Source organism: Triplophysa dalaica, chromosome 14 (genome assembly GCF_015846415.1).
Source record: "Triplophysa dalaica isolate WHDGS20190420 chromosome 14, ASM1584641v1, whole genome shotgun sequence".
NCBI lineage: Eukaryota > Metazoa > Chordata > Actinopteri > Cypriniformes > Nemacheilidae > Triplophysa > Triplophysa dalaica.
In genome coordinates this window covers 15,486,998-15,513,143 of record NC_079555.1, presented here as the reverse complement: position 1 = coordinate 15,513,143, position 26,146 = coordinate 15,486,998, and the positions used below count along the sequence as shown (strand labels likewise).

The following is a 26,146-nucleotide window of genomic DNA, read 5'->3' as shown; positions in this document are numbered from 1 at the left end:
CTCACAAGCCTCCTAACCGAGCAACTTTTTGTCCTCATTTACTTTAACCATGCTAGTACACACAATACTCAGATATTCAGAATCCCACGCATAAACTAAATATTACACAAACCAATCTTTGGAAAACGAAAATAAAGTCGGACTATATAAATGTGGGCTTATATGTACATACAGTATATGAAGAGTATATTTCCAATGAGACAACTCATTTGATAATAATAAAATAAAAAAATCATGTTTTTATTTAGTGCATACCAATTCATATCAATCAAACTGCAGTTGGTTTGTTTTGATTGAAGAAAAAATAACTCAAAAATACAGCTTACTTACACAAAAAAACTTAAATAAAGACAAAAAAAAATATTTAAAGGAGTTATCTCATTTTAAAAACGATCTCTTCATATATAATATATACTGTATATGTCCAGATGGCACATCATGCTAACACCACAAATCGGTTAAATAAATAAATAAATATATATGTGAAATATGACACATTCCTGGCTATTACAAATATGTATGTATATTAGGTAAAACACAGTTTTTAGGTTGTGTTATTTTTATTTTGTACCTCGTGGCAGTCCTGCAGGAACCTCTGGAGCTCCCACTGGTCATTCAGTTTATTAAGCCACTGCTGAGCGAGTGTTCGGTTCTGGTGTCCTCTGTTAGGTGCACATAAAGACAAAAAACATTAGAAACTACTAGATTTTGTTAATGTTTTTAACTGTTTTACAGCATTGTCTCTGTTTAAAACTGAGAGTAGACTGGGCCATAACGGATGTCATACACAAACATGCTTCAAAATCAAATTTCACGCTTCCGACCGAGACTGCATTTAGATTAGTAACTGTGGATTGTGAGTGAGTCTCTTTGTTACATCTCCATGAAAAAAAATGTAAATGCAATTGTGTCTATAGAAGCAGCTGCAACTTCCCACAATGCAATGCATTTGTCATTGGAGGACTAAAAGGTGTTTTTTATACAGTACTAAAATTTTATACAGTACAAATACAGTACAACACAAACACAAATTAACAGTATTGGGCAATTCTGTGAAAATGTTTTATTTTTTGTGCATGTATATTCATAGTCAGGTGAGTGCCATTATAAGGATTGCCAAATCCATAACGCTACATATTCCTCATAAATGGACACATGAAAATGAATATAAAGTAACTATTTTATGTTCTATAAAGAAGCATCTCTTCTCCATTCGTTGGGTATTATTGCTTCAGGATTTTGCATTTTATTTTACAGAAATCCTACAAAGTTAATCGTCTCTCAAAAACCTCATCCTTTTTTTTTTCATAGACTGACTTTTTTATGTTTAGAGAATACCTTCAAGGGTTTCAGGCAAATATAAACAGATGGTTCAATGTAATCGTAACAAATTCGTAGCATTTTTATGTCACGTCCATAACGCTGGAATTGTCTTATTACAAATAATAATAAAATAGACAGCAAAAACAAGTTTTCCTGATGCATAGATCTCTTTTTGCGTGGAACAACATTTATACACTGCTGTTAAAAAGTACATTCTTTATTTATATTTATTTCACATTTTATAAAAATAGTAATTCTCTGAATTATGTAGTTGAAAAAATATTATATCAGAAAAACTGTTATATTATATCATCATCAAAGTATCTACCCTTTTCCTAGAAAAATATTTTTAAGATCTTAAGAAACATAAGGTTTTAATTATTTTATATGGTAGAGTACGTCCTGAACTTTTAAGGCACATCTGACATAATTTCCTGAGAATGACACTGTAATATGGCAAATCCTGTACTTTTTACCTGTTGGCGAGCAGGTCTACTCTCTCTCTGATTCGCTCTGAGTAGATGTTGTTCTGACTGATGAGACTCTCTCCAGCCTCGATGACGGCTTTGATGCGGTGCAGATTGAGTTCCATGGTGGTGGTAAAGTCCTTGTGTTTCTTTATGGCCGCCTCCACCGTCTCCACTGTGGTGGGGAGCTCCACATGGGCCAATGCTGACTCCTGAGGAGAGACGAAGAGATGAGTGTAATACAAAACAAAAAGATATGAAGACAGACCGATTACACTAAAAGCAAGTCCATAATGACTTCAACTGGCGAGTCATCGTTGATAATGCAATAACAGACACTTAAAATAAACCACACGCTCCCATATACATCAATGGCAAAAATCTCTTTGAATTCAATCCAGTCAGTTTCTTGCAACAGCCTGCATTATCTATGACAACCATTGTAACCCAAAATAAACCATGGCAATGATATTTACTTCAAAATCGTTCAGTCTAAAGGTGCTTCACAATGCCATAGAAGAACCTTTTTTGTCTAAATGGTTCCATTAAGGACCTTTTACATCCAAAGAACCTTTCTGTTTCACAAAAGTTTCTGTTTCATTTTTCTATGGCATCGCTGTGAAGAACCTTTTAAACACTTTTAAGTGTTTAACACTCTCGCGGTATTTACATATGATACAATTTTACAGTAAAGCATGTTACTGAATGATTACCATATCCTATGGTTTTTAGTTTATAAGAAGTAAGAGTTTTATTCTGTGCCTACAGGCTTCAAGTAAAAGCGACTCAAGGCAGAACACACATCTAGACAGGGTTAAAGAAATGCATGACCTCTGACATTTAAACTGCATTCAAGATATTTATGAAGCGATGGCGCAACATAAAGCAGCGAATGTCTCAGAATTAAAACTGAGTGATGACCTTAAACTGCCCACATGCTCCTGACATTTATAGATGTGACCCTAGAACCATCAGTCACATCCGCCCCTGTGTCCTCATTCTGAACCCATAGGTAAGAACAATCTTCAATGAGATTTATGAGCGTGTATGTACACAATTTAAAGAAAAGACAGTCAGTAGTATGACAATAAAAGGAAGACAATAATATGGGGAACATGTGCATCTGAGAAGACCACGCATCTGACACAGAGCGAGATTTAACAGGCTTTACCTGGTTATTAAGGAAGGCCTCGGCCTGCTTGACGTCCCTCAGGAAAAGATGAAAGATGTGAGCCTGAACAAGCACCTCTCTCCTGCTCTCCCACATCTCAAGTAGTTTGTTCCATCCCACATCTAGCTTGTGAAGCCACTGCTGCAGGGCTCCATGAGGTAATGGTGCCTCCTCAGACTCCAAGAGCTCATTCACAGCCTGAAGACGTTCATAATCTTCTTCATACCTCCCTATCTCCTCCTTTAGCGTTGCATGTTGGTTTATGAGGCGCTCGGCGTCCTCCAAAACGTTGGGAAGCTCCTCTGAAGCAGCGACGGTCTGAGTCTGTACCAACCAGGTGAGAAACGAGTCCAAGTCTTGGATGAACTGCTGCAGCCGACCGGCGACGGTTAAGGAGTCCTCGCAACCTTGCAAGGTTCGCTTCAGTTCCTCCCATTCAACGCTGATGCCCTCAAAAGGCACCAGGATGTCCAGCGCTTTGTCCAGATGTGACGTCGCGAGCTCTTCCGCCTCCTCCTGAAGGTGTATGAGTTTGGGCTCAAGAACCGCCAGAGCTCCTTCCATGGTGGAGAGACGTCGCTGCAGTGCCAGCACGCTGCCCAGGTCACTGCCCACGTACTGTGTGGCATCTATGGCTTTCCGTTTCTCCTGAATCTGTGACTTGATCTCTGTGCATTCCAGCAGGTAGTTCTGGATATGCAGGATTGAGTCCAGGTGATCTTTTTTCTGCTCAACCAGCTCAACGATACGATTCCACCTGTGACATACAGGCAGAGAGATTTAACTATTGTCTGGAAGTTAGCTTACATTCTGTATAAAGCAAAATGGACTGTTGCTTTTTAGTCTGTATATGTTTAAAGGAATAGTTCACCCCAAAATGGTAATTATTTCATCATTCGTCATTTCAAACCTGTATGATTTTATTTCTTCGAAAGAAGATATTTCGAAGAATGTTGGAAACCAAACAACACTGGACCCCTATTGACTTCAATTGTATGGACACAAAACCACTTTGACATTTCTCAAAATATATTCTTTAGTGTTCCAGTGAAGAAAGAGACATATACAGGTTTTGAACAACATGAGGGTAATTAATTATAATTCTTTTTTTAATTTTGTCTGAACTGTCCTTTTAAGGACACATATTTACAAGTCTAATCCAACATATTGGCTAAACTTTGAAGTGCATGTAACATTTACATACATTTTCACTTCTAAGACAAATGGCCTAAAAATGTGAGATATTGTTTGGAAAAACACTCAGTTTCAATTGTCAAACCATCACCAATCCGTCTTTAAATGCTGGATTATTTAATATCTAATAATTCACTTTGACCAGTTTAATGTGCAGTTTATTCGGTCATTTATCCATCTTTCCCATATTCACAGAAAATAAAAATGACTCTGTTCCAAAAAGCATAAACAACACTCTTGATTCATACATAACACACACATGATGGACCCACCCACAAAAACACACACATGAGAAAACAACATGGACACACTGACAAGCCACAGTTCAGGACCTAAGACAAAACATCACAAATAACACGCAGAATGTAATGTAACGTAATGTAATGTAACAAACAGAGATTAATATTGAGTAATGATAAACACAGAGTGAATGTGTTTGGGCTTGGCCCACAGTGTGTTGTGTATTACGCCAGGTCAGGCGGGCTCTGTATGTGGCAGCCACAGCAGATGGCAGCAAGTTGAGAGGCGCTATTTATGCCAAGGTCGGCCTAAAACTGATCGCAGGAGTTTTTCACACATACGTCACAGCTGCTAGTTTCAGTGAAAGCATGAGAAACTAGCTGCTCTTTTTTTAAAAGATGATGACATTCCATGTTTCTGTGTAGAGACATGTATTAAACATGATCAATAACAACAGTATCAGGGACATGAAGGGATTTCTAAATAGAAGAAAACATATAAATAATGGCTCTAGAACAGTGGGTCACTTGGATTTTTTAAGGAGTAATGGAGATATACAGTGCATACACTCTGAAAACTGTGCATTTTTTACTACATTTTCCTTAAAGAACCCAAGAAACGTTTTGCTTTGTAGTGTAATAAAAGGTTCTTTAGATTATAAAAAACTAAAATAAATGTTTTTTATAAAAACCTTTGAGTGAATGGTTCTTTTGGGGAACCAAAAATGGTTCCTTACAGTAATTTAATTGTTTTGAAGCACTCTATGAAGACTTCCAGAAAAGTACTAAAGACATTGTTCAATTGGTCCATCTGCTCATTATAGCTCAATATATTTTTTGGAATTGATGACAATACTTTATGTGCAGAAACAACCCAAAATAACGACTTTAATCAATATATTCTCCTCAGTCATGTCAGCCTATGGTGCACGTTCACGAGAGCACTTCGGCGCTTCAAAAAAATTCAATTGAGGCACTATGAGTGGATGGACCAATTTAACAATGCCCTTTATGTCATGATCCTGCCTCATCTTGTCTTGCTTTTCTAGTCTTGTGGCAGGGTCATGACAGCCCCACGAGTTTTGTGTGGAAGCGATTGGTCATTGTTTGTTTATGATGGCCATGCATTCTCCTGTCTCACCTCTTGTGTTTGCTGTCATGTGCGGTTTCGTTTTGCTTCGTCTTGTCATATACTTTAGACCCTGCCTAGTTCCTGTTTATATTATCCTTTTTCTCTGTTTTGCCCCCCTAAGGGAAGATTTTAGTTTGAATCTGTTTTAATAGTTTGATTGTTCTGTTTTGGTTCCCCTTCGTGGGTCTTTTATTTTGATTATTAAAGTCTGAGTTTTCCTTGTACCACTGCCTGCTGCCTGCCTGACCACCCCTTACATCTTTAGTACTTTTCTGGACCTTGACAACAACTACTACCTATGAGGAGGCCTGGAAATCTCTCGGATGTCATCTAAAATATATTTATTTGTGTTCCAAAGACGCCGGGAGGTCTTAAAACATGTAGTTGTAGGTGAGTAAAAATTACTTAATTTTGAGATGAATTCTTCCTTTAATAATTCAAGTTTAAATAAAAATTGTAGCATAATAACCCGTCAGATAGATCTATTGGTATTACCTGCTGTTAAGGTGGTCCTGGCAACCCCTGACTTCAGTGGAACTGGGGTGTCCGCTGTCTAAAAGCTGCTGGACGATCTGATTAACATCGAGTATCCTTCCCATCAGGCTGTTCATCTCCTGGTCCAAACTCTCAAACCTACCACAGAGACATATGCTGGTTACTTCAGACAATCATCAGTGCATTTAAATGTGTGATTTTCACAAAAGCTGTCAAAAACATTCCAGTATATTTCAACCCGACAGCAAATGAAATAAATTATTTTGGTTATTATAATGACTATGACAACAATAATGCGATTATTTCTCATAATCAGATTATGAGTTAATCGCAGTAACATGTTAACATGACATGAAAATGCCTCTTTGCTTTCATTTACATGAAAGTTTTATTAGTCTATAGATTATTTGCTATACTACACAAGACCAACGATGATCTCATAAACCTTAGGTGTCTTTTGCTGGCTATAGTTTTAATATATTCGCGTCAAATGCAAAACATAGACATGTGTACATATTTTATGGTTATTCGGTGATGAATGTAGAAATATGCTGGAAAATACCACCGCAACAGTGGTAAGCGCTGTCATCGCATTTACGCTGTTTCTGTATGAAGGAGCAGATACTGTTGACAGCGAGTTGTGTTGATGGTAAAACTGCAGACTTTCATGTTTACCATGAATTTGCATTTAAGATGCCTGACAGAAGCACATGCACACCTTGATCAGAGCAGCGTAATATGCGATTAAGGTGTCCTTCTTTTTGCAATTAAGTCAATTTTTGACATGGGGTGAATAAACCCTTACAAAACATCCTTCATGAGTCCCATAGCTTTCATAGTGATCTTCCTTTCTGTTGGACTCCCAAAGAAATCCTAACGGAAAACCTATAGGACTTCTGCAGGAATGTACTATAGAACTACTATTCTCCAAGGACTTTTTTGTAAGGGAATTCATTAAATTTAGGGCGAAGTGTAGACATAGTGAGATTCACCATAAAACCATATTTGTATTCAGGAAATATACCTGTGTGCCACCACCTCCACGTCCTCCAGTCTTTCCGGAACGTCCATTTTGTTCAGCCACTGTTCCTTCTCATCGATCCACACCTCACAGGCATTCACTTCGCTAAACATGCGATACACAGCCAAGGCGTCATGCAACCACTGCTGGCGCAACACGGCAACCTCCGCCACCTCTGTGTAGAGCTGCTCCGTCTCTGCCATGCGCGCTCGAACCTCGTCCAGCTCCCGATAAGGCAGCGGCAGGGTGACCATGTGTTTCCGAAGGCCCACCACATGCACGCGATGTTTGTCGATACTGTCTCGGACACCTCTGTGCTTTTTCAGCAGAGACTGTGTAGAGTACTCATCATGTCCAAAGTCCTCGCTAGAAACTAGCCGGTAGGTGTCTTGCAACCAAGCTAGAAGATCATCCGTCTCTGTGCTGTACTGGAAAAAGTCTAGCGCCTCTTGGAGGTTACACAGCCTCTGACCAGCCTGGTCTTCTAATCTCTTCCACTCTGCCTTAACCTCCATTAGTCTCTCTTGTATTCCCGCCGTGCCAAAACTCTTCTGGGTGAGGATCTGCTTGCCCTTCATCATGGTCTGCTGAAGGAGGGCACGGTGGGCCAGCAGTTCACCGGCCAAAGTTTTATGCTTCTGCAGCAGTCGCAGGACACTGCTCAGGTCTTTTCCGCAGCTCTGCGTGGCCAAGATGAAGGTCTTCTCCCGGATCCACGCTTCTGATTCTTCCACCTCTTGGTAGAAGGCCCACAGCTCGAGCGAATCTTCCAGCTCGGAGCGACGCTTAGCAGCTAGCTGCTTTAATTCTTCCAAGCAGGTGTTTACATGGCTGACCCGGTTACATATTACCTGAGGGTCACACGGTTGGTAGCCTGATCGACACAAAGACAAGGAAGACGACAGGAAAAATTGGTCACATCTCACAGTAGATGGAAATTAGCAGTGTATTTCTGTAAATAGTACAGGACTATGAAGTGTATTACAGAAGTAGCTTTGACTAGAAAATGAAAATTCTGTCATTATTTACATGACTTCTTGTCATTTCAAACCTTTATGACTTTCTTTCTTCTGGAAAACACAAAAGAAGATATTTTTTTAAATGTTGGTAACCAAAAACCATTGGTCCCTTTTGACTCGCATTGGTTTTACAATAAGTCTTATACAATAGAATTCGAACTGGGACTAACAGTTTTTTGGTTATGGATCTTCTTTTGTGTTTGCAGATATAAAATCACACAGGTTTCAAATGAGAACAGGGTGAGTATATAATGATAGAATTTTCATCATGTAGGTGAACTATTCCTTTAATATAATTTACACATGTGCTGGTTTTCAATAATACAAAATATCGCAGTAAGGAACACACTCGGTATTGGTATCGCGTGCACTTAAAATTACTGTAAGTAATAAGCATCTTTTATTATCTGAATTTACTAATTTAAATCAATTTACCATCTTTCTACGCAGACAACACGATAATACAATATACCAAATTAAATTTCAACAGTTGTTGCGATTTAAAAATTGGATACCATCACATGTCATATGTGTCATAATCAAAACAAATCAGTGTTCAGAATGAGCCAGATTAAAGTTTGAGGATTAAAGAATTGATCTACAATAAGTAAATGATCTAACACATGCAAGGGAACTTTTTCTGGTATACTGAATGGAGCACAAGCTGCTTCTGGCCCTCTTGTGGCGCACCTAAAAATCTTCATCTTAGATCATCTTACACACTCTAACCTACCCATGAATCTCAGTTTAAAAAAATCATGCTTTAACCTTCATGTAGTCCATACCACAATCTGTCATCACGTCTTAACCTCATAGTGTCCCTGAATCAATATTCATTGTGTTATTCTTCTACGACTGCACACTCACCTTCAATCGTGGTGAATTTAAGGGCTGAAGTGTTAAGGGTTTGAACTCTCTCAGCCTGTATAGCGATGTCTGCCTCCTGTAAACTTTGTTTCTGAAGCATATCCTCCACCTCAAGAAGATGTTTTCCATAGTCCTTGGACAGCAATTTAACCTGGAATAAGTATGTGTCACTTTGGTCAAGAAAGGATCTTGGTTTGTTCGGTCTTGTATGTGTTACGGTTGATCTTTATGTGTGTACGCGTAGAAACGCGTTTGTGATGGACGGATGTTGCACTTGGTTATAATGTAAAAAGCAGATGTTTTTGCAGTTTACAGATTTCTGTAACTGTATATTAAAGGTCCAGTGTATGAAATTAAGCGGCATCTAGTGGTGAGGTTGCAAATTGCAACCAACGGCTCACTCCACCTATCCTTCCCTCCTTTCGAAGCACCACGGTGGCTGACACATAAGAGTCATTGCTTGTTTTTTTCCGACACTTTTAATTTTAGCATTTAAGACTTTAAAGAGTTTAAAAACTTAATTCAACTCAATTTAGGTATATTTCCTACGGGTTAGACATGATAGCTCTCAATTATACTGTACTTCAGAGTTGAACGACTATTACTTATGTTAAAATACACTTAAGATATTATATGCGGTACTAATATCAGAATGTTGTCATTCATAAAATGATGTTGTTAAAGAAATCTGTTGTTTCTACATTAATTTGGAGATTAAATGTGAAATTATTAGAATGTAAATGTAAATATAAAATCATAGGGCCTCATTCATTAAACATTTGTAAATATATGAGTAGTTCTGAGTATTTTGCACGTAAAACAGACCTTTCCGGAAATTTTCCTCTGGATTCACAAATACTTTGAAAACATCAGATTTTATAGCAAAATATGTGTATATTAATGAATTCCAATCATTCGTAAACAGGGCACGCATGCACGCTCATTCACAATTAGCATTATCCCTGCCTACGAAGATAGATACTAATAGGCTAGATGCTTAACAATAAATTAGTCAATTAAACGGTGTCCACTAAAGCGTTTTTAGCCAGCTAAAATAATACCTGGTGCTCTTCTGTAAACAATCAGCTGGTTGTGGCTGCACTGCTTGCTGTGCTTTAGAATATCCGCAACAGTTAGCCTACTTGTTAATAGTATCTTATTTTGAAGAACATAATTTAAGATGAAAATGCAGTAACCATTAGTATTAAATTCTCCATTGTTTTGTATGATGGTTGGTCAATGTAGTGTTTGTCCCGCCTCTTTACCTCTGTGATTGGACGGCTGTGTTAAAAAGGACAGTGACGAGCTCTGCGTTTTAACCAAAGTAAAAAGTAAAAAAATATTAATGACAGGGCAAAATAACTTGTGAAATAACATTATGATACACAGTGCATCAAAATGTAGTGTCATCGGCTTGACTAATATAATACGTTACGTGCGGTTTTACGTACTATTTACAAGTGGTGTGAAGCAGGTGTACATTTCTTTCGTACCAACTTACATTTGAGAATACAAACATTTTCATAAATTCTTTAAATTATGTTTATGTTCTACTAAAAGTTCTGCTTGCGTTTCCATGAATGAGTTAACGAAAATGTGATTAATCAGATTTATTAATCGATTGTTATCATCTGACCACATAGTTATGACCTGTATATTATACTGCATTTCTGTCAACAGATCCTCCAAAAAAATACACTGTTAATGGACAATTAAGGTAAGATAACCGGTAAAATGCGTCATGGTGGTGTGCTGCAATGTATACATTTGTGTTTTTTACCCAACAATTATATAAACATGTTGATATCATTAGAATAGTGTGAAAAAGCCCTTATAGCCGACCAACCTGCATCTCCTCCATCCAGTCGATCATGTAGACCATCTCTTGGAAGGTCTTCTGCAAAGCCAGGTTCTTTTCCAGACGGACTTTTCGTCCCACCACCAGCTCCTTCAGCAAAATCCACTGTCCAAGTATGTTTTCTTTGCGTGCCGAGATACGTCGGATGTCGTAGTAGCCTTCAGACTCCATCTCAGAAGCCAGTTCCACCACTACGGTGATGCGCTCCTCATACGACAAGATGTCTGCTTCGATCGCCTCGTGTTTCTTCATGGCAGCTTCTACTGCTGGCAGGTCATAGCCGAAGTTATCCTGGTTTGAAACACGATGGTAAGATCAAGTGGATGTAGGAGGCAATAACAGCAAAAGTAACTGCTATGGATTTTTGGATCGATAAGGTTTGGTGGTCGTCAGTCATTTTAATTTGCGAATACTGAATATACGCAAATGTTTTTTTTGTTCACCTGTGAGACGAGACGTTGGTTTTCATTCAGCCAGGCCTGCCTCATGGTGGTCTTTTGATCGAATCGTTGAGCAAGAAGTTCAAGCTTTTCCTGACGAATCAGCTCCTTTCTAAGAGCCACGCCCCTCTCATGCTCCGCCTTCTCTAATCTCTCCCACGCCTTTCACATAACAAACAAATAACAAAAAACATTTAATAATACAGAAATCGGGATTGTACTATAATAATAATTTACTGTAAATTTGACTTTTATAATCGGTTGCTTTAAATTTTACATACCTTATTGATGTCTGAGATAAGTTTTCCGTCATGAGGCACATACGGCTTCTGATTGTTAGCTCTGAGCTTACTTTGGATGGTGAAAAGCAGCACCTCCAGGTTTCCCTTCTCCTGGAACCTGGAAAAAGATCCGTCACCAATAATCACATAAGCTTGTTCACCGAAAATAAAAATTCCCTCATTTTTTATTCACCCTCCTGTTATTCACAACCTGTATAAGACTCTTACTTCTGTGGAACACAAGAGATATTTTGTGTCTCAGTTTTGTGGCCTTACAATGGAAGTTAATGGGGTTCAATGTAATTTGTTTATCAACATTTTTCGAAATAGCTTATTTCATATTCTGAAGAAGAAAGTCATGCAGATTTGTAAATTATCATTTACAATGAGTAAATGATAAAACACACATAACATCACACCAATAAATATCAGCAGGCTGTAGGAGGGTACAATATTATGTGTGAGATAGAAAACGGCTGTATTCATCCCGTCTACGAAGGCAGAACGAATAAAATCATGCATGAAAACTCTATCAGAAATCACAGGTGTTCCTAAAGTGAGCCACTAAACCTTTATAATCATTCACGTTCTTCATGACGCATTACACACGGTAGCAAATTATATACACTTTCTCTTGTATTGCATGTTTAATTTTAGTCGTATTAGTATTTGTGACCCTGGATCACAAAACCACTCTTAAGTAGCACGGAAACATTTTTAGTAAAAGACAAAAATACATTGTTAATAAATTATCGATTCTTCTTTTAAGCCAAAAATCATTAGGATATTTGGTAAAGGTCATGTCCCATGAAAATATTTTGTAAATTTCCCACCTTAAATATAGAAAAACTTTATTTTTCTGAGTGGATGGCCTGCCACAGTGTTTTAAACGGTTGTATCTCAGCCAGATATTCTCCTATTCTAACAACCCATACATCAACAGAAAGCGTATTTATTTAGTTTTGAGATTTTGTAAAAATCTCAATTTCGAAAAATTGACCCCTAAGACTGGTTTTGTCGTACAGGGTCACATTTAATTGTGTTTAGACATCCATGGACAAGCAACACAATAATAACATGACACTCCTGTCAATGTTTCCACTATTTCGTTTCTTCTCACTTACTTGATGGGTTTCTCGATGGTGCAGTAGGTGGTGAATGCTTGAAGCTGTTGCTGGACTCCAGATAGCGAGTTAGCAAACTTTTGGTTGCTAATGATACCGATGGTTCTCTCAATCCACTCCAATAAATCAGAGGATAAAGCCTCATACCGCCGGATTATCTTCTCTGCTTCTATAGCATTATCCAATACCTAGAAAAAGTCAAAACAGTTTATGAGATTACACGTTTGACAAGAAGGTTTTAAACCTCTTGTCAAACATTCAATAAATCCAACGGACTGCCACCTATTGTTCTAGAGGTGGAGCGCATTTGAATTTTCTTGCAGAGTTGGATAATATCAAAAGTAGTGTTAATACCAAATCAATGTATGTAAAACTCCGCTCACCTTTCCAATCCTCTTCCCTTCTACAATAAGTGCCTTCATTTTGGAGAAGTAGTGGTAGTAGGATACTACATAAGTGATGATGGACTTCTCATCTGGATTCTCTGTGTTTACATCTGGATTGAGACGGAAAATGATGTTTGAAGGTTCACAGTTTAGGAACTTTCTTAGATTTTTATTTTTTTATTTTTTTAATAACAGTTGACGTTTGTTACCTTCAGGGTCTAAAAGTTTGGTGAGTCCAAGACTCTGCTCAGCTGTGTTGAAGGCTTGCTGGAGGTTGTGTGTTGCATTGGATCTGGTCAATTTGTGGAATTCTATTAAATCAGGTCTGTAAAGCAGCAAATATTTGGTCAAGAAACATGAACAACCAGCAATGTTTTGAAAGAGTGAAGTGTGTATGGTGTATCAGCGCAAACCTGTGTCTGTGAATGAGAGCGTTGAAAGCCAGGCCGTCCCTCCAGCAGGTGGTGAAGTTGTGAATATTGACCTCAGGGTACCTGGGACAAAATATATGGAAAAGCATATAAACATCTCAATCTTAAAAAGAAGATGATTTTACATTTATTTATCTAACAGATGCTTTTTTCCAAAAAGGCTTAAAATGTAACATTCATTTAACATTCATGTAGGCCTCTACAAAGAGTAAAGAAATGAAACAAACTGAGCTTCCGATTTTGTGAAGGATCTATAGATGTTTTAAGTCTTACCCTGCTGTTTTCATCTGACACCAAAGCAGTAACGCATCTTTAGCTGAACGTGTTTCTCTGTTGTCCTCTGTCTCGATCTTAATCACCTGGATCTGTAAGCAAGCAATCACATTGAAACAGATTAGGGTTGCACGATAAATTATCGGCCCTATCGGTATCGGCCGATAAATGGTTATTTTTCAATGTTATCGGTATCTGCCGATAATAAAACTTAGGCTGATATATCATAGCCGATAAATTGTGAATAATTTCCTCAGGTTGAACCACTTCATCTGCATGCTGCTAACAATTAAACGTTATAACAGAAATGTTCAAAAGAAGATTTAAAGAATCTTTAATTAGTGTAAAGTAGGCATGGTACATTGTTTTCACATGTGTGAAGTTCCAACACCATGCAAAAGTAGCAAAGCTTACGAACTGTTCTGTTGTTGGCTGCACAGTACATTGTTCCCAGCCTTACGGGAGACAAGAGAGCGATGGATTTATTTAGTTTTCAATTGAAATTGAAATCCACACTGAGCGAGGCAAAGCTGCAAATAAAGACATTGTAAGTACCGGTATTTTTTAAGTAAAACCCTAGGTACTGCAGTAACTTAAAAGTAGATAAAATGTCACTGTGACACGTTTGTCCGTTCATTATTAGAAAGCAATGTGTGTGGCTTGTAAACATGCGACAGGATTGTTCTGTGTAACGTTAATTTGATTAAGAAAAAATAGCGATGCGTTTGTCTTGAGTGTCTTCACTTCAGAAAACTGTGTGATTGGTTTGTAAACACGCAACTTGGTTCTCTCTCCCAAAAGGGACCGAAGGGGCTTCGAGAATGGCCCCGGGGGAAATAGGTTTGCTCATAGAAAACATGTGTTTGGTGTTCAAAGACGAGAACTTGTTTCTCACTTCGCTTTATGTGACCATACTTTATTGTTTTGTCGCTGGAAGCACAGGCTCACACAGCACTTTCTGCTCAAAAGGGGGCGGAGACTAGCAGCTCTCTTGCATTTAAAGAGACACACACACCAAAACAGCGCGTTTGTCCTCACATGCAAAAGTGGGCATGTAGCGCATGGTATATTAAATGATCTGTGGTGTTTTTTTAGCTAAAACTTTACCAACACACCTTGGGGACACGAGAGACTTATTTAACATCTAGTGAAACCATTCGAAAAACCTCTCCTTTAAAAGTTACATGAGGGATAGCTATCAAAATGACAAAGACTGATGCTATTGTGTGTCACGGTTCTGCCTATCATGTTTGGCTAATTCTTGGTCTTGAGGCAGAACCAAAACAGAATTCCCTGTTTTATGTGGGGAGAGAAGTTTTTGGCCTTTTGGCCTTCCATACTCTCTCCCCGAGTCTCGTCTGTTCCCGCCCTTTCTGTCTCGTTAGCTTTCCCTTAGTGTTTCATCTGTGTCACCTGTCCCCTATTAATTATCCTGTGTTTGTTCCCCTATTTATACCTCTCTTGTTTCATTGGCCTGTGCTGGTTCATTGTGTGTACTTCGTGATCCTTGCTGTGTATGTACCTCGTAGTCCTAGCTTTACATGTACCTTAGAGGCTTGCTTGAACCTCTTGTCTAGTTTCTTGGAGTTATTGCCTGTCCTCATTGTTCTTGTTTTTCTAGTTCCTGTTTTATCCTAGTAAGTGTTTAAGTTCAGTTTACATATGTGATGTTAGCTCAGTTTAGTGTTGATTAGTCCTCTCCTGTTATCTTGTTTGTTTGGTTTTACCCCATCGAGGGTCTTTGTTTTGTTTAAATACAGTTTCTGTAATTCTCGTCTACACTGCTGCCTGCGCTTGGGTTCTCTCCCGTGCCATTATCCCAATAATTGTCGGTGTGGCTTCCTAATTGGTCCATTGTATTACCATTACCAGGCCACATGTCAAACTGTGTTGAACCTCAACGCATCACATATGACAGCAATTGCACAAAAATAACTCCAATGTGAAACCATGCACACACTTTAGTGAGCATAAAACAAAACTACAGCACCCCCTGAGTCTCTCAAGATCGTTCAACGTATTGAATATCTTGGAATCGATACGTGATCAATATGTACTGCCTCACTGAACACTACTAACTTTCAAGGGTATTTTACAGAAGTGCAGTGCTTTCCAAGATGAAGATGGAGGGAGGTATAAACACTTACAACTAATTTATAATACAAAACAATCAGCCCACATAAAAAAGCTGAAACCGTTTCTTAAATTCTACATTGAATCTTTCAACATTTACATCCGTGTAACATTTTTGGCCTACAAGATGCTAAACTTTCAATGGTTTGTTCCTTTTGCCTTCCAGCTTCTTCTCCATCTTTGCCCATCTTCCTACGTTCTCTCTCCTTCTCTCTATCTCTGTCTGTTCGGCTGCTGCAGTGGTCAGATCTTACCTGCTGACGGGGCAGAGTAAACTCCAACAGAGATCAGGATGGGGAGGGCAGGAAAGGAGATAACGAAAGCGAGGAGACAGATTTTCCGGAGACAGCATACAAAGAGGAATCTCGATGAATGAGGCGCTCTTCAGAATGACTATAATGGCTACGATTATAAATCAAAGAAGGGAAGAAAATGACCAAGTAAAAGGAGAAAAAGGGGATGGCGGAGAAAAGGTGAGCGTGAATGACACCAGAGCTCCACCCCGAGATCTCTCCAGCAAATTTGCTGGATCGAGTGACACTCCACCTCTCTCACAGTCCCTGCGTCCAGAATCCACAAGAGCATCAACTTTCCCACCCCATCACAGTGCTGCTTACTGGACGGCGGCCAAATGGCATTCTGGGTAACCTGTCACTGCTTTACTGAGGTAGTCGAGAGATGACACATGATATAAACCAGGACCTGTTCTGTGTTGCTTTGTAGTTACAGGCAAAGAGGGTCTTTAGATGGAAAGAGAAGACCATGTAATATGCTGCTGTTTGGAATTCTGAAGTTCTGAGATTTGAAGATTATAAAATCAAAGGATGAAGAAGAGAAATGAGACCCAACATTTTGCCAAACACATTCCCAATGATTTGGAGGCCCATCTTTGGCAAATAGTCACACAGCCATTACACAAACGCACACAGTCAAGGATCAGACACTCAACAGGGCACATAAAGAGCAGACGGAGATCAAACACCCCCAACAGTGTCAAAACATGACCTTCTCTTTACACACCAGACCTGTTCCACATAAATCCAGTACTAGACAATGACCACAGAGGTTGCTCTTTGACAAAACAACATGACCTGACATATGAACATCTCGAGTCATTTTTGTTCATGTTTTTACAGTGCTTTTGTTGGTCATGAGTGCTGAAAGTTGAAGTAGTTCTTACCTGGAAGCGCAGGATGATGGTCCAGATGAGACCGAGAGTGAGCCGGTGGTTTCCATCAACTATGTCATGAGAACCAACGTTTTCCAGATGAACCCTTTGTTCTTTGAGGAACTGAAGAGCCTTGTCAACATTCTCCAAACAGTGGATTCTCATCCTGCCTCTCGTGGGCCGCGGCTTAGAACAAGAACACATTGTTCAATGAGAAATAAAGAAACTTAACTTCAATATTAGTCCCAGGACAGACAATTAAAAATCGAAGCAAATTCTCAACAAAACTAAATCTCGAACAAAATCTGTTTTGTGATTATAAGACGTCAAAAAACTATGAATTTACAACATTACCAGTCAAACGTCTGGGTGGAAAAAGGGTTATCAAGACTTTAAATTCTGTTTTACAAAATAATGTTATGTCACTTCATTGTATTATTGATTGTGTCAAATTCTCCTTCATCTCACCTATACCATCCATATTCAAAACTATACTGTCTGTTTTCGCTAAACATTGTGCAAATAGCCCAGCATAACCACAATGTTAACTACACAAATGCTGGACCACTATTCTGGTGAAGCTGTTCATTTCAACAGGGCTTTTTCAAATACATCAAGGACAATTCACTACAGTGTTTCTGGGCAGAGAACCTACCAGCAGTTCTCCAGACAACACCTCCAGCAGTCTGATGAGCATGTAGCCGTCTCTCAGGTCATTATAGAGGTCAGAGATACGACAGGACACGGTGGCCAGGTGAGAGTTCACCCACTTAGTGAAGGTCTTTTTCTGTACTGCGTCCCTCTCATCTGATTCGTAGGAAGAAAACACAATAGAAATGTTGTATGCTTATATATACACGGAATGTGCAAAATGTGGTCACTCACAATATTGAAAGGACACTAGGAGTGTAACGATAAGTGGTGACACAATTATGATGATTTTGTAGATGTCAATGACGTCTGTGTAATCCTATAGGTTGAGTTTCATCAAGATACATAATGTTTTAATGATTTTAATTATATATATATATATATATATATATATATATATATGTATATATTTTTTTTAAACATGATTTAGGCAGCTTTGTTTTGGGGTTTTACTTTCATCATTCCTTTCCTTATTTTTATTTAATGTTTTGTAAATTTAGTCATTTTTTAAATTAATTTACATAATAAGGAGGTTCAATTAAACCCAGAGCCATTGAGAGAGTTGCGCCAACGGAAGTTCAAAATTTTTGCATGCCACGTGATTCATGGAGCCTTCAGAAAGTTCCAGAAAGTTGTTTTCTCTTCAAATGCTTAATGTCTTTAATTTGTTATTCATTAAATGACTTGGGGCTTTTAATGGGTAGAAGTTTACCTCATTTGGTCTGCTGAGCCGCAGCTTCATGCGTTTCTAGTAACTACCGGGAACTAATGAGAGACTTCATGAACCACCATTGCTGTGAAAAAACTGTTCCATTGGAGTCAACGGAGTTGACGCGACTCTCACTCTCAATGGCTCTGATTAAACCATACAGTAAATGTTGCCAATTCATTTTGTTGTTTTTATTTATTTTGGAAATTGTTCATGTTTTGGAAATAAATCTGTTCTTTAAATTTGACTTTTTATTTTGTTTAAAATATTGGTCTACTATTGTATCATGAACCTTATAGTGTATAGTATTATGTTTAATCAATGTCTATCGAAACAAAACCAAAGCTTTAATAAAATTCTACCTGACCTTCTACAACAACCTGAATAAATAACAAAATACAGAAACCAAACTTTGAATATTTGTGTATTTTTGTTTGCTCACCTGCTAGTGCTTTGATGCGGGAGCACTCGAAAAGTTTGGCACTGGTGGTCTCTGTTTCCCAGAATCCTGTGCTTGCAGGCCTATTGTTGTTGTTGAGTTGTCTCTGGGCCTCAGCATTGTCCAGATCTGTTGAGGCATTGGCCATTGCGTCTGCTTCTTCAAGCAGCCCTATACATATAAAGAGTGAGTGGTACACGTTATATTTGGACTTGACTTGTTTAAAAAAAAGTTTGTTTCCCTATTTTAGTGTAGTACTTCTGCCTTAAAGGTGAACTGTGTACCCAATGGGGCTTTTTTGTCTTTGAAATGATTAGCTGCACAATAAAAAAAATGTAGTGCATATTAATAAAATTTTAAGTTAAAATGTTCATTTATGTTCATTTAGCTAATTAATTTAGTGCCAGTTATCTGCTAAAAGATACCGTCCCTGACATGTACAGGGTATAAAAACAAGCCATGCGCTGCACATTTGGAGATCTATACACTGCTGTTCTAAAATCGTCCAAAATATAAAAAAATGTTTTAATCCAATTGGATAGATTCATAGCCTGAAGCAAAGATATTCTGTGACTTCTGTCAAATTGACAATTGCCAAATATCTTCCAAGTGGCACAGACTTTCTGGAAGTACTGAAAAATCTGAGTAAAGGTTGAGCAGTGTTAGGGATAGTTCACCCAAAAATGAAAATTCTGTCATCATTTACATCATTTGTTATTTTAAACCTATAAATGAATTTCTTTTTCCTGCAGAAAACAAAACAAGATAATTTGAAGAATGTTGGTAACCGAACAACAGTGGTGCCTTTTGACTTGCATTGGTTTTGTGTCGGTACCATAGAAACTGAATGGATACAGTCATTGTTTGGTCACTAACATTCTTCAAAATATCTGCAGAACAAAGTCATACAGCTTTGAAATGACAAGAGGATGAGTAAATTATCTATAAATGATACATTTCTGGGTGAACTGTCCCTACAGTTATGTAGTGGTATGGTGAACATGTTTTATTATCTCATCCAAAGCACAGTATTGAGCAAATACCATCCAGGATCAAAACTGTTTTTTGAGCCAGATATTACTGTTAAAATAAAACAAAGAAATGCTGCTTGACCCTTAAAGAAGTCCTGTAGCTTCATGTTAGGGTGACTTCACGTGACCTTTTTACAGGGATACTGAACAACGGCACCATGAGAGAGAAATCATTTCTTTCTCTACAGTCTCCATAAATGAATTTAGTATGAATTCATTTCTCAGAGATTTAGGAGGCCAATCCCTCACCCCATCCCCCATTACGCTTTCTGCCAGGGAACAACTCGAGCATCATGTTTGTGCTGTTTAGCACATGTGTTATTTTTGTGAGTTTCCATTATTACAATTACTGTTCTCATAGCAATAAACAAACACAGATACCGTTCGAAAGGCATGAGCTGTGGTGTGCACTTTTTTTCTCACACTTTCATAGATATGTCAGTTATTATTGTGTGGAGAGAATGAAGCACACAGATACAGACTGCTCCCTTCCCCCAGTACTCATAAACCCCAAATCTCACTGCCCCAACCCCCACAATTTAAAACACACACACACAAGAAATATTAGACTTTCTTCATTGTTTTAGTGAAACAACAATTTGGTTGATATGTTGAAAAATAAACATTTCTAGATTCTTCATGGTTTGTGATTTTTAATGGGGAGGTACAGAATTTAATGGGATGTACAGTATTTAATGCCAAATGAAATTAGTTTCTTTTAGCGATGTAGAATTTTCCCCATTTTCTCAAACGGTAAAAATCTGCAGGTAATTCTCTGCATGCACTTGGGCCATTCTTTTGTTATATCATTTGATTTGTGAGAGTATTACAGTAACAAATCAGATATACTAAAAATAGACACTAGCTACATTCAAAGGTATTTTTAGAAGAAACAATAAATACTCTTACACAGACATGAGACAGAAGACAAGTGGACGAGATGGGCCATTTAACTATCACCAAAGAGTGAACATCTATATATAGGTAAATACGAACATTTAAAGTGCAACTGCAAGGTGTAATATGAACGTTTTTATATCGCATTAAACAAATTCTTTGGAAATTGGGTCTCAGCATTAGACAATCCATTAGTCTACAATAATAATAAAAGGTAATCTCGAAATTTGTGTACTGTAGGCACCTTAACCTTCAATAAACAAGTTAAAATAATTCTGTCTTAAGTTACTCACCCTCTTGTCATTTCAACCCTGTATGACTTTCTTTCTTTAGCAGAACACAAAAGAAGAAGATGTCAAGAATTTTGAATTGCACATGCATTGGTTTTGTGTTCACACACAAAACCATGGTGCCAGTCCTGTTTCGGTGACCAGCTTTTCTCAAAATATCTTCTTTTGTGTTCTGTGAAAGAAAGTCATAAAGGTTTGAAATGAGCGCAAGTTAATGATGACAGAATTTTCATATTTGGGTGAACTACTGTTAAACGATTTGCTGTTTAAACTTAAGGCTGTCTTAAAAAATGTTTTTATTCAACTTAACCTGCCTTTAAATCTGCTGTGACAAAGCAATTCCTTAGTGTGGCGTTTGATCCTGATTAAGAGTGCTTTGGAAAAGTATTGTGGCGTTTTGAGTATGTTTAAGTGGGATGTAACACTCGTAATGTTTTATTGTATTTTATTATGTCTCAGGTTGTATGGGGAACTGTGGGATGTGTTTTCATTTTGTTTTTGTTATATTTCTTGTTTTATGGTTATTGGATATATTGTACAGCACTTTGGGCTGTCCTTGTGGCAGTAGAAATGTGCTATATAAGAAATAAACCTAAAGTTAAAAATATTAGTTAACATATTTAATGTTGAATTAACTAAAACTTTTAAGGCAGCCGGGTAACATATTTTTTTAAGTTGAAAAGAACAGAAACAGAAACCAGTATTTGCTTTTGATTTCTGAGTAAGAATGTTGTTCTGGAATAACGTTTTGCTGTGTAAAAACACTTAATAATAAAATGTGACCTAGAAATAGGCTAGTGCTCGCACTTTCTGAAATAATACACCCACAAATCTTCATGAACTCATTCTTCTCAACCAAAACACATAGCTGAGATCTCTAGTGAGAAATCACTGTACCATTATTCGCACCCTCTTCGGAGAAGGAGTGGGATGACACGGAAGAAACCACGGTTTAAATCTTTCATTTGGTGTTCTATGTCTCAACACACCAGAGAGAGACCCTTTGATGTTCTACAACATTTACAATTGATGAATTTGATGAAGAAACCATCATTATCCAGATTATGGCATAATAATTTATCTATAGATTTTATTGGAATTAATGATACTGCAATGGCTAAATCCATATATGTGACCCTGGACAACAAAACCAGTCTTATGTAGCACAGAAACAATTTAAGTAATCGCCAAAAATACAGGGTAAGGGTAAAAATTACAGATTTTTCTTTTATGCCAAAAATCTTTAGGATATTAAGTAAAGATCATGTTCCATGAAGATATTTTATAAACTTCCTGCCGTAAATGTATAAAAACTTGTGGATGACCTGCAACAGTGCCTATAATTAACAAATTCCTCAATATTTTGCTTTTTTTGCACCCTCAGATTCCAGCTTCGTAAACAGTTGTTGTTCTGCCAGATCCTAACAAATCATATATCAATAGAAAGCTTATTTAGAAAAATTGACCCTTAATAAGGGTCACATATATTATCTGTATGTACATCTGCTTTTTAGACCCTGTAAAATTATTTGACAGGCAAAATGTCCTAGGTTAATGTATTTCCTACTGCAATAGGAAGCGGTGTGTAACGTATAATTTTTTGCCTTTATTTAAGATTTTTTTTCTTTAATGCCGTTTATTTTTAAAGTACAGTGCGCGATAGAGAAGGGGGTGGGATCTGGAATGGACCTCGAGTCGGGATTCGAACTCGGGTCGCCAGGAGCACAATCGTGCTACATGTCAGAGCACGATTGAGCAAATATCATCAAATTTGCAACCAATTGACAGTTTGTCAAGGAAAGGACAAGCAACCGTATCACAAAGATGCGCTAAGCCAATAGCATTTGCAACATGCTATTGATAGGCAGAGGCAGGTGGTCTTTATAATTTAAGGGGGAGGGGATGTTCTAATTTAAAAGAGCACTTTTACAAAAAATGGCACTACAGAGCATTTCATTGTACAAAAATATGTCTACGTCCCTGCAAACAAGATCATCGATATCTTTAGACAATTTCCCAAAAGTGATAAGGTGTCAATTCCCAATTTTAAATGTGAGGTCATCTGCTAAAATGTCAATTTGGTCAACCTTTAAGAGTATACACTTAAACACTTATGGTCTCAAATGGACTAAAAGCCCCAAATGTGTCTTTAACAAATATTCATAATGGACAACCTTTATATACTGCACTGCATCAGATATAATATACTATTCCCATTACTCTGATACCAACAGGTGACCTCATTAAAGACTCTCCCTTGTCCTTACTTAGCCCACCGGGGCTTTATTCTTACAGCACCTGGTGTCCATGCATATGACAAGACTCTGAATGCAAGATGTGGATGATGTGTTTCTCACTGACAAACAAACACAGCTGTGAGAGTGCCCTTGGACTTCAGGCATTCACACATTCAGAATTAACTCCACATTTCACAACCAGTCTGAAGAAACACCACCACACATGTAAACTGTATTATTGGTATAGTAGATGATTGCCTCCAAAGACCAGAGGCATATACTGTACATATAATTCAGGTCATTTTTCCACTGAGGTTTATTGCTAAATCAGTCATTCTTATTGATGTGTTGCAGATCTGATTGAGTAAATATGTCAAAAGTCTGTTTAACTTTAGAGGAGGTTAAATGATGAAAAGTTTGGACTGTGGTCTTTATTTTGTTACTGTCTGTAGCAGAGACCAGTTCATTATTATACGACTATGGCTGTGCTCTGGGCAGCACTCAAAGTAGAGGATGGTCAATAAATCTCAGCATCACTTACAAAGCTAAGAAACTCGTCTATTTGGCCTTTACAATCTCCTAGATTTATACAGTTTGTCAAAGAAAAATAAATGTAGTTGACTACATCAGAGATTTGTCACTTCTAAAAACGTCAAACGGGTAGATATAATGCTTCATGGCTGCAAGTACAGTTCAGTCAAATCCTCCCACAGCTTGTACAACAGAAATTAGCATTTTGTTTCTCATGCTGCAGTATTGAACCTCCCAATGCAGAAAACCTACACTAATACCACCTGGTTTTGAAATCCAGCAAAGTGGGGTGTAAAACATCATGTTGCCAAATCTTATCTTAAAAGTCAAGCAAATGAGACAGAGAGACAGAAAGGCTAGACTAAGATAATCTGGCACAAAAATCTCCCTCCTCTAGAACAGTTTCTCTTATTGCCCTTTAGAAAGGACATTCTTTGTTTGGTTAAACTCAAATAGGACAGATATAGATCAGACGCTGATCCTTCTTTCGGGGCTGTAAGGTTGCTTTCAGGCAAATACAAAAGTGATCCAGTGCTTCAAAAGAAGGGGACCTGAGGAAGATCATGCCATGCTGTATTAACATGAAGGACGTCAAACCCGGGGCCGGGGACTTGTGCCTTATTTCTCTTCTATATACTGTATATAGCTTGAGTTTATTTTATTTCAATCGGAGAATAAATGCCATAAAAATACTTGCTAATAATTAGGATATTAATAATAATAAATTGGACATACGTCCATTCATTAAAAACAATAAAATAAAAAAAAAATTTTTTAACTAATTTAAAGCTCTAATGCATTACTACAACAATTATGTGCACATAGTGTCAGATTACAGCTCTTGCAATTATACCAGTTTCGTAAGAACAACTTGATCTGATTGAAATGTGCGACAGTGGACGTCAGTACCACGGACAGCGGTGCTGCTATGACGTCACGCCAGGTCCAACTCAATCCATTTCTGTAATACAACCTTGTAATCTTTTGTCACTGGTAAAGATTGTTAAGAGTGAAATATGCAAGTGCTGTTGCAAAAGAAAAAGAACACGGAGAACTCAAGTAATGCAAATTATGTAAATAAAATGATACTCATTGCATTTCACCTTAAAATCACACGTCCTTCCTCTCAGTTCCAAGTATTTGGAAATTACACAATCAGACTTTTAAACCATTTCTGTAATGCTGCAAGTCATGCAATGATTGCGAATGTTTCGTATTAAGGTGTTTTACAAAGACATTACACCGCCTGTCATTTCTGTGACATTATCAGTGTTGGCACTATTCAGATTATAGCTGTGTAAGTGCAGTTAGCATGACTGATGTATTTTACTGCCTTTACCGCATACCGCGTTGCTGACCAATATTACGATCGCCCTTTACATTACGCGTCTTTTATTCTCACGAGCGTGTTCACAAAAACCCATTTTCGATGTTTCTGTCACCTATCAAATCTTCTGTTTCATTTGGCTTATTGGACGTGTAACACAGGCCTGGCATCTTTCAATGCCCACTTACAACTTTCCTCAATGTATTCCAATGGTGCAAATACGCCGCAGGAAGATATAAAACCATAGCTTTCTTCACCAACCATGACATTTGAAAAAAGCTCTCCACCCTAATGCATGCTAAAACGAGTCACAAATAAATATCATCCATAGAAGACACGGCCCAGAAAGACTGCAGTAGCAATGTGGCCATACAGGCCGGTCACTGCATTCTCCACAGCGAGAATCAACGGAGATTGCAACAATGTGTCTCGCGGTTCTCAAATGCAGTTCAATGCGTCCTTACCTGTACACCCACTCCCAAGGATGAATGTTTATGCCACAGAGCAAATGGCGTAAAAAAATCTTCTCACGCGATGTATCAATAATCACGGGATGGATTCATCGTTCCGCTGTCTCTTTTCTCGGGCATACTCGAGTCAGCGTTCAGATGTTATTAGATGTGAATATATGACGCAAAACGCCGCTCGGTCCGCTCGATGACACCGGTCAGTACACTGCCTCCAACGGTGATATCACACACATGACGTTGAAATATGTGTATGAGGGAAGATTTGCTTGCTCGTTCAGATAACCGGTGTAGTCGGATATCCCGTGCACCGGATACGCGCGCACTCCCTCTCCCTGCTCTCTCAAGAACGTGGAGGAGATTCAGCAGCAGTATGGTGGGGATGCCACAGACAGACTCTCACGCGCACGCACACATACAGGCGCACACGCATATAAACACAAAATAAAACCTGTTATATCAATAAAGGCATTTCACAGACTTCTAGTGTTTAAACTGCAGGGTTTTAAATAGCTCCCTCATTTTCCACACAAAACAAAAATGAC

General features: G+C 38.1%; 1 protein-coding gene across 6 annotated transcripts in view; it reads right to left on the bottom strand.

Moving 5' to 3' along the window:
- The window catches only part of LOC130435766 (spectrin beta chain, non-erythrocytic 4-like), a 51,925-nt gene extending 26,007 nt beyond the window's left edge, over positions 1-25,918 (bottom strand). For all 6 annotated transcript variants that reach the window (XR_008908847.1, XM_056766593.1, XM_056766594.1 and 3 more), the window contains exons 1-18: positions 25,599-25,918; positions 18,825-18,992; positions 17,678-17,829; positions 17,035-17,208; positions 13,722-13,813; positions 13,431-13,511; positions 13,227-13,342; positions 13,015-13,127; positions 12,632-12,819; positions 11,508-11,625; positions 11,230-11,388; positions 10,775-11,077; positions 8,929-9,079; positions 7,046-7,916; positions 6,022-6,159; positions 2,962-3,718; positions 1,800-2,002; positions 572-662 (exon numbers count right to left, since the gene is read on the bottom strand). Coding sequence is in view for 5 of the 6 variants with exons in the window: in XM_056766593.1 (XP_056622571.1) it covers positions 572-662; positions 1,800-2,002; positions 2,962-3,718; positions 6,022-6,159; positions 7,046-7,916; positions 8,929-9,079; positions 10,775-11,077; positions 11,230-11,388; positions 11,508-11,625; positions 12,632-12,819; positions 13,015-13,127; positions 13,227-13,342; positions 13,431-13,511; positions 13,722-13,813; positions 17,035-17,208; positions 17,678-17,829; positions 18,825-18,969 (3,852 nt within the window). In the remaining variant the exon portion in view is untranslated. The remainder of the gene's footprint in view (positions 1-571; positions 663-1,799; positions 2,003-2,961; positions 3,719-6,021; positions 6,160-7,045; positions 7,917-8,928; positions 9,080-10,774; positions 11,078-11,229; positions 11,389-11,507; positions 11,626-12,631; positions 12,820-13,014; positions 13,128-13,226; positions 13,343-13,430; positions 13,512-13,721; positions 13,814-17,034; positions 17,209-17,677; positions 17,830-18,824; positions 18,993-25,598) is intronic.
- Positions 25,919-26,146: the final 228 nt, after the last annotated feature.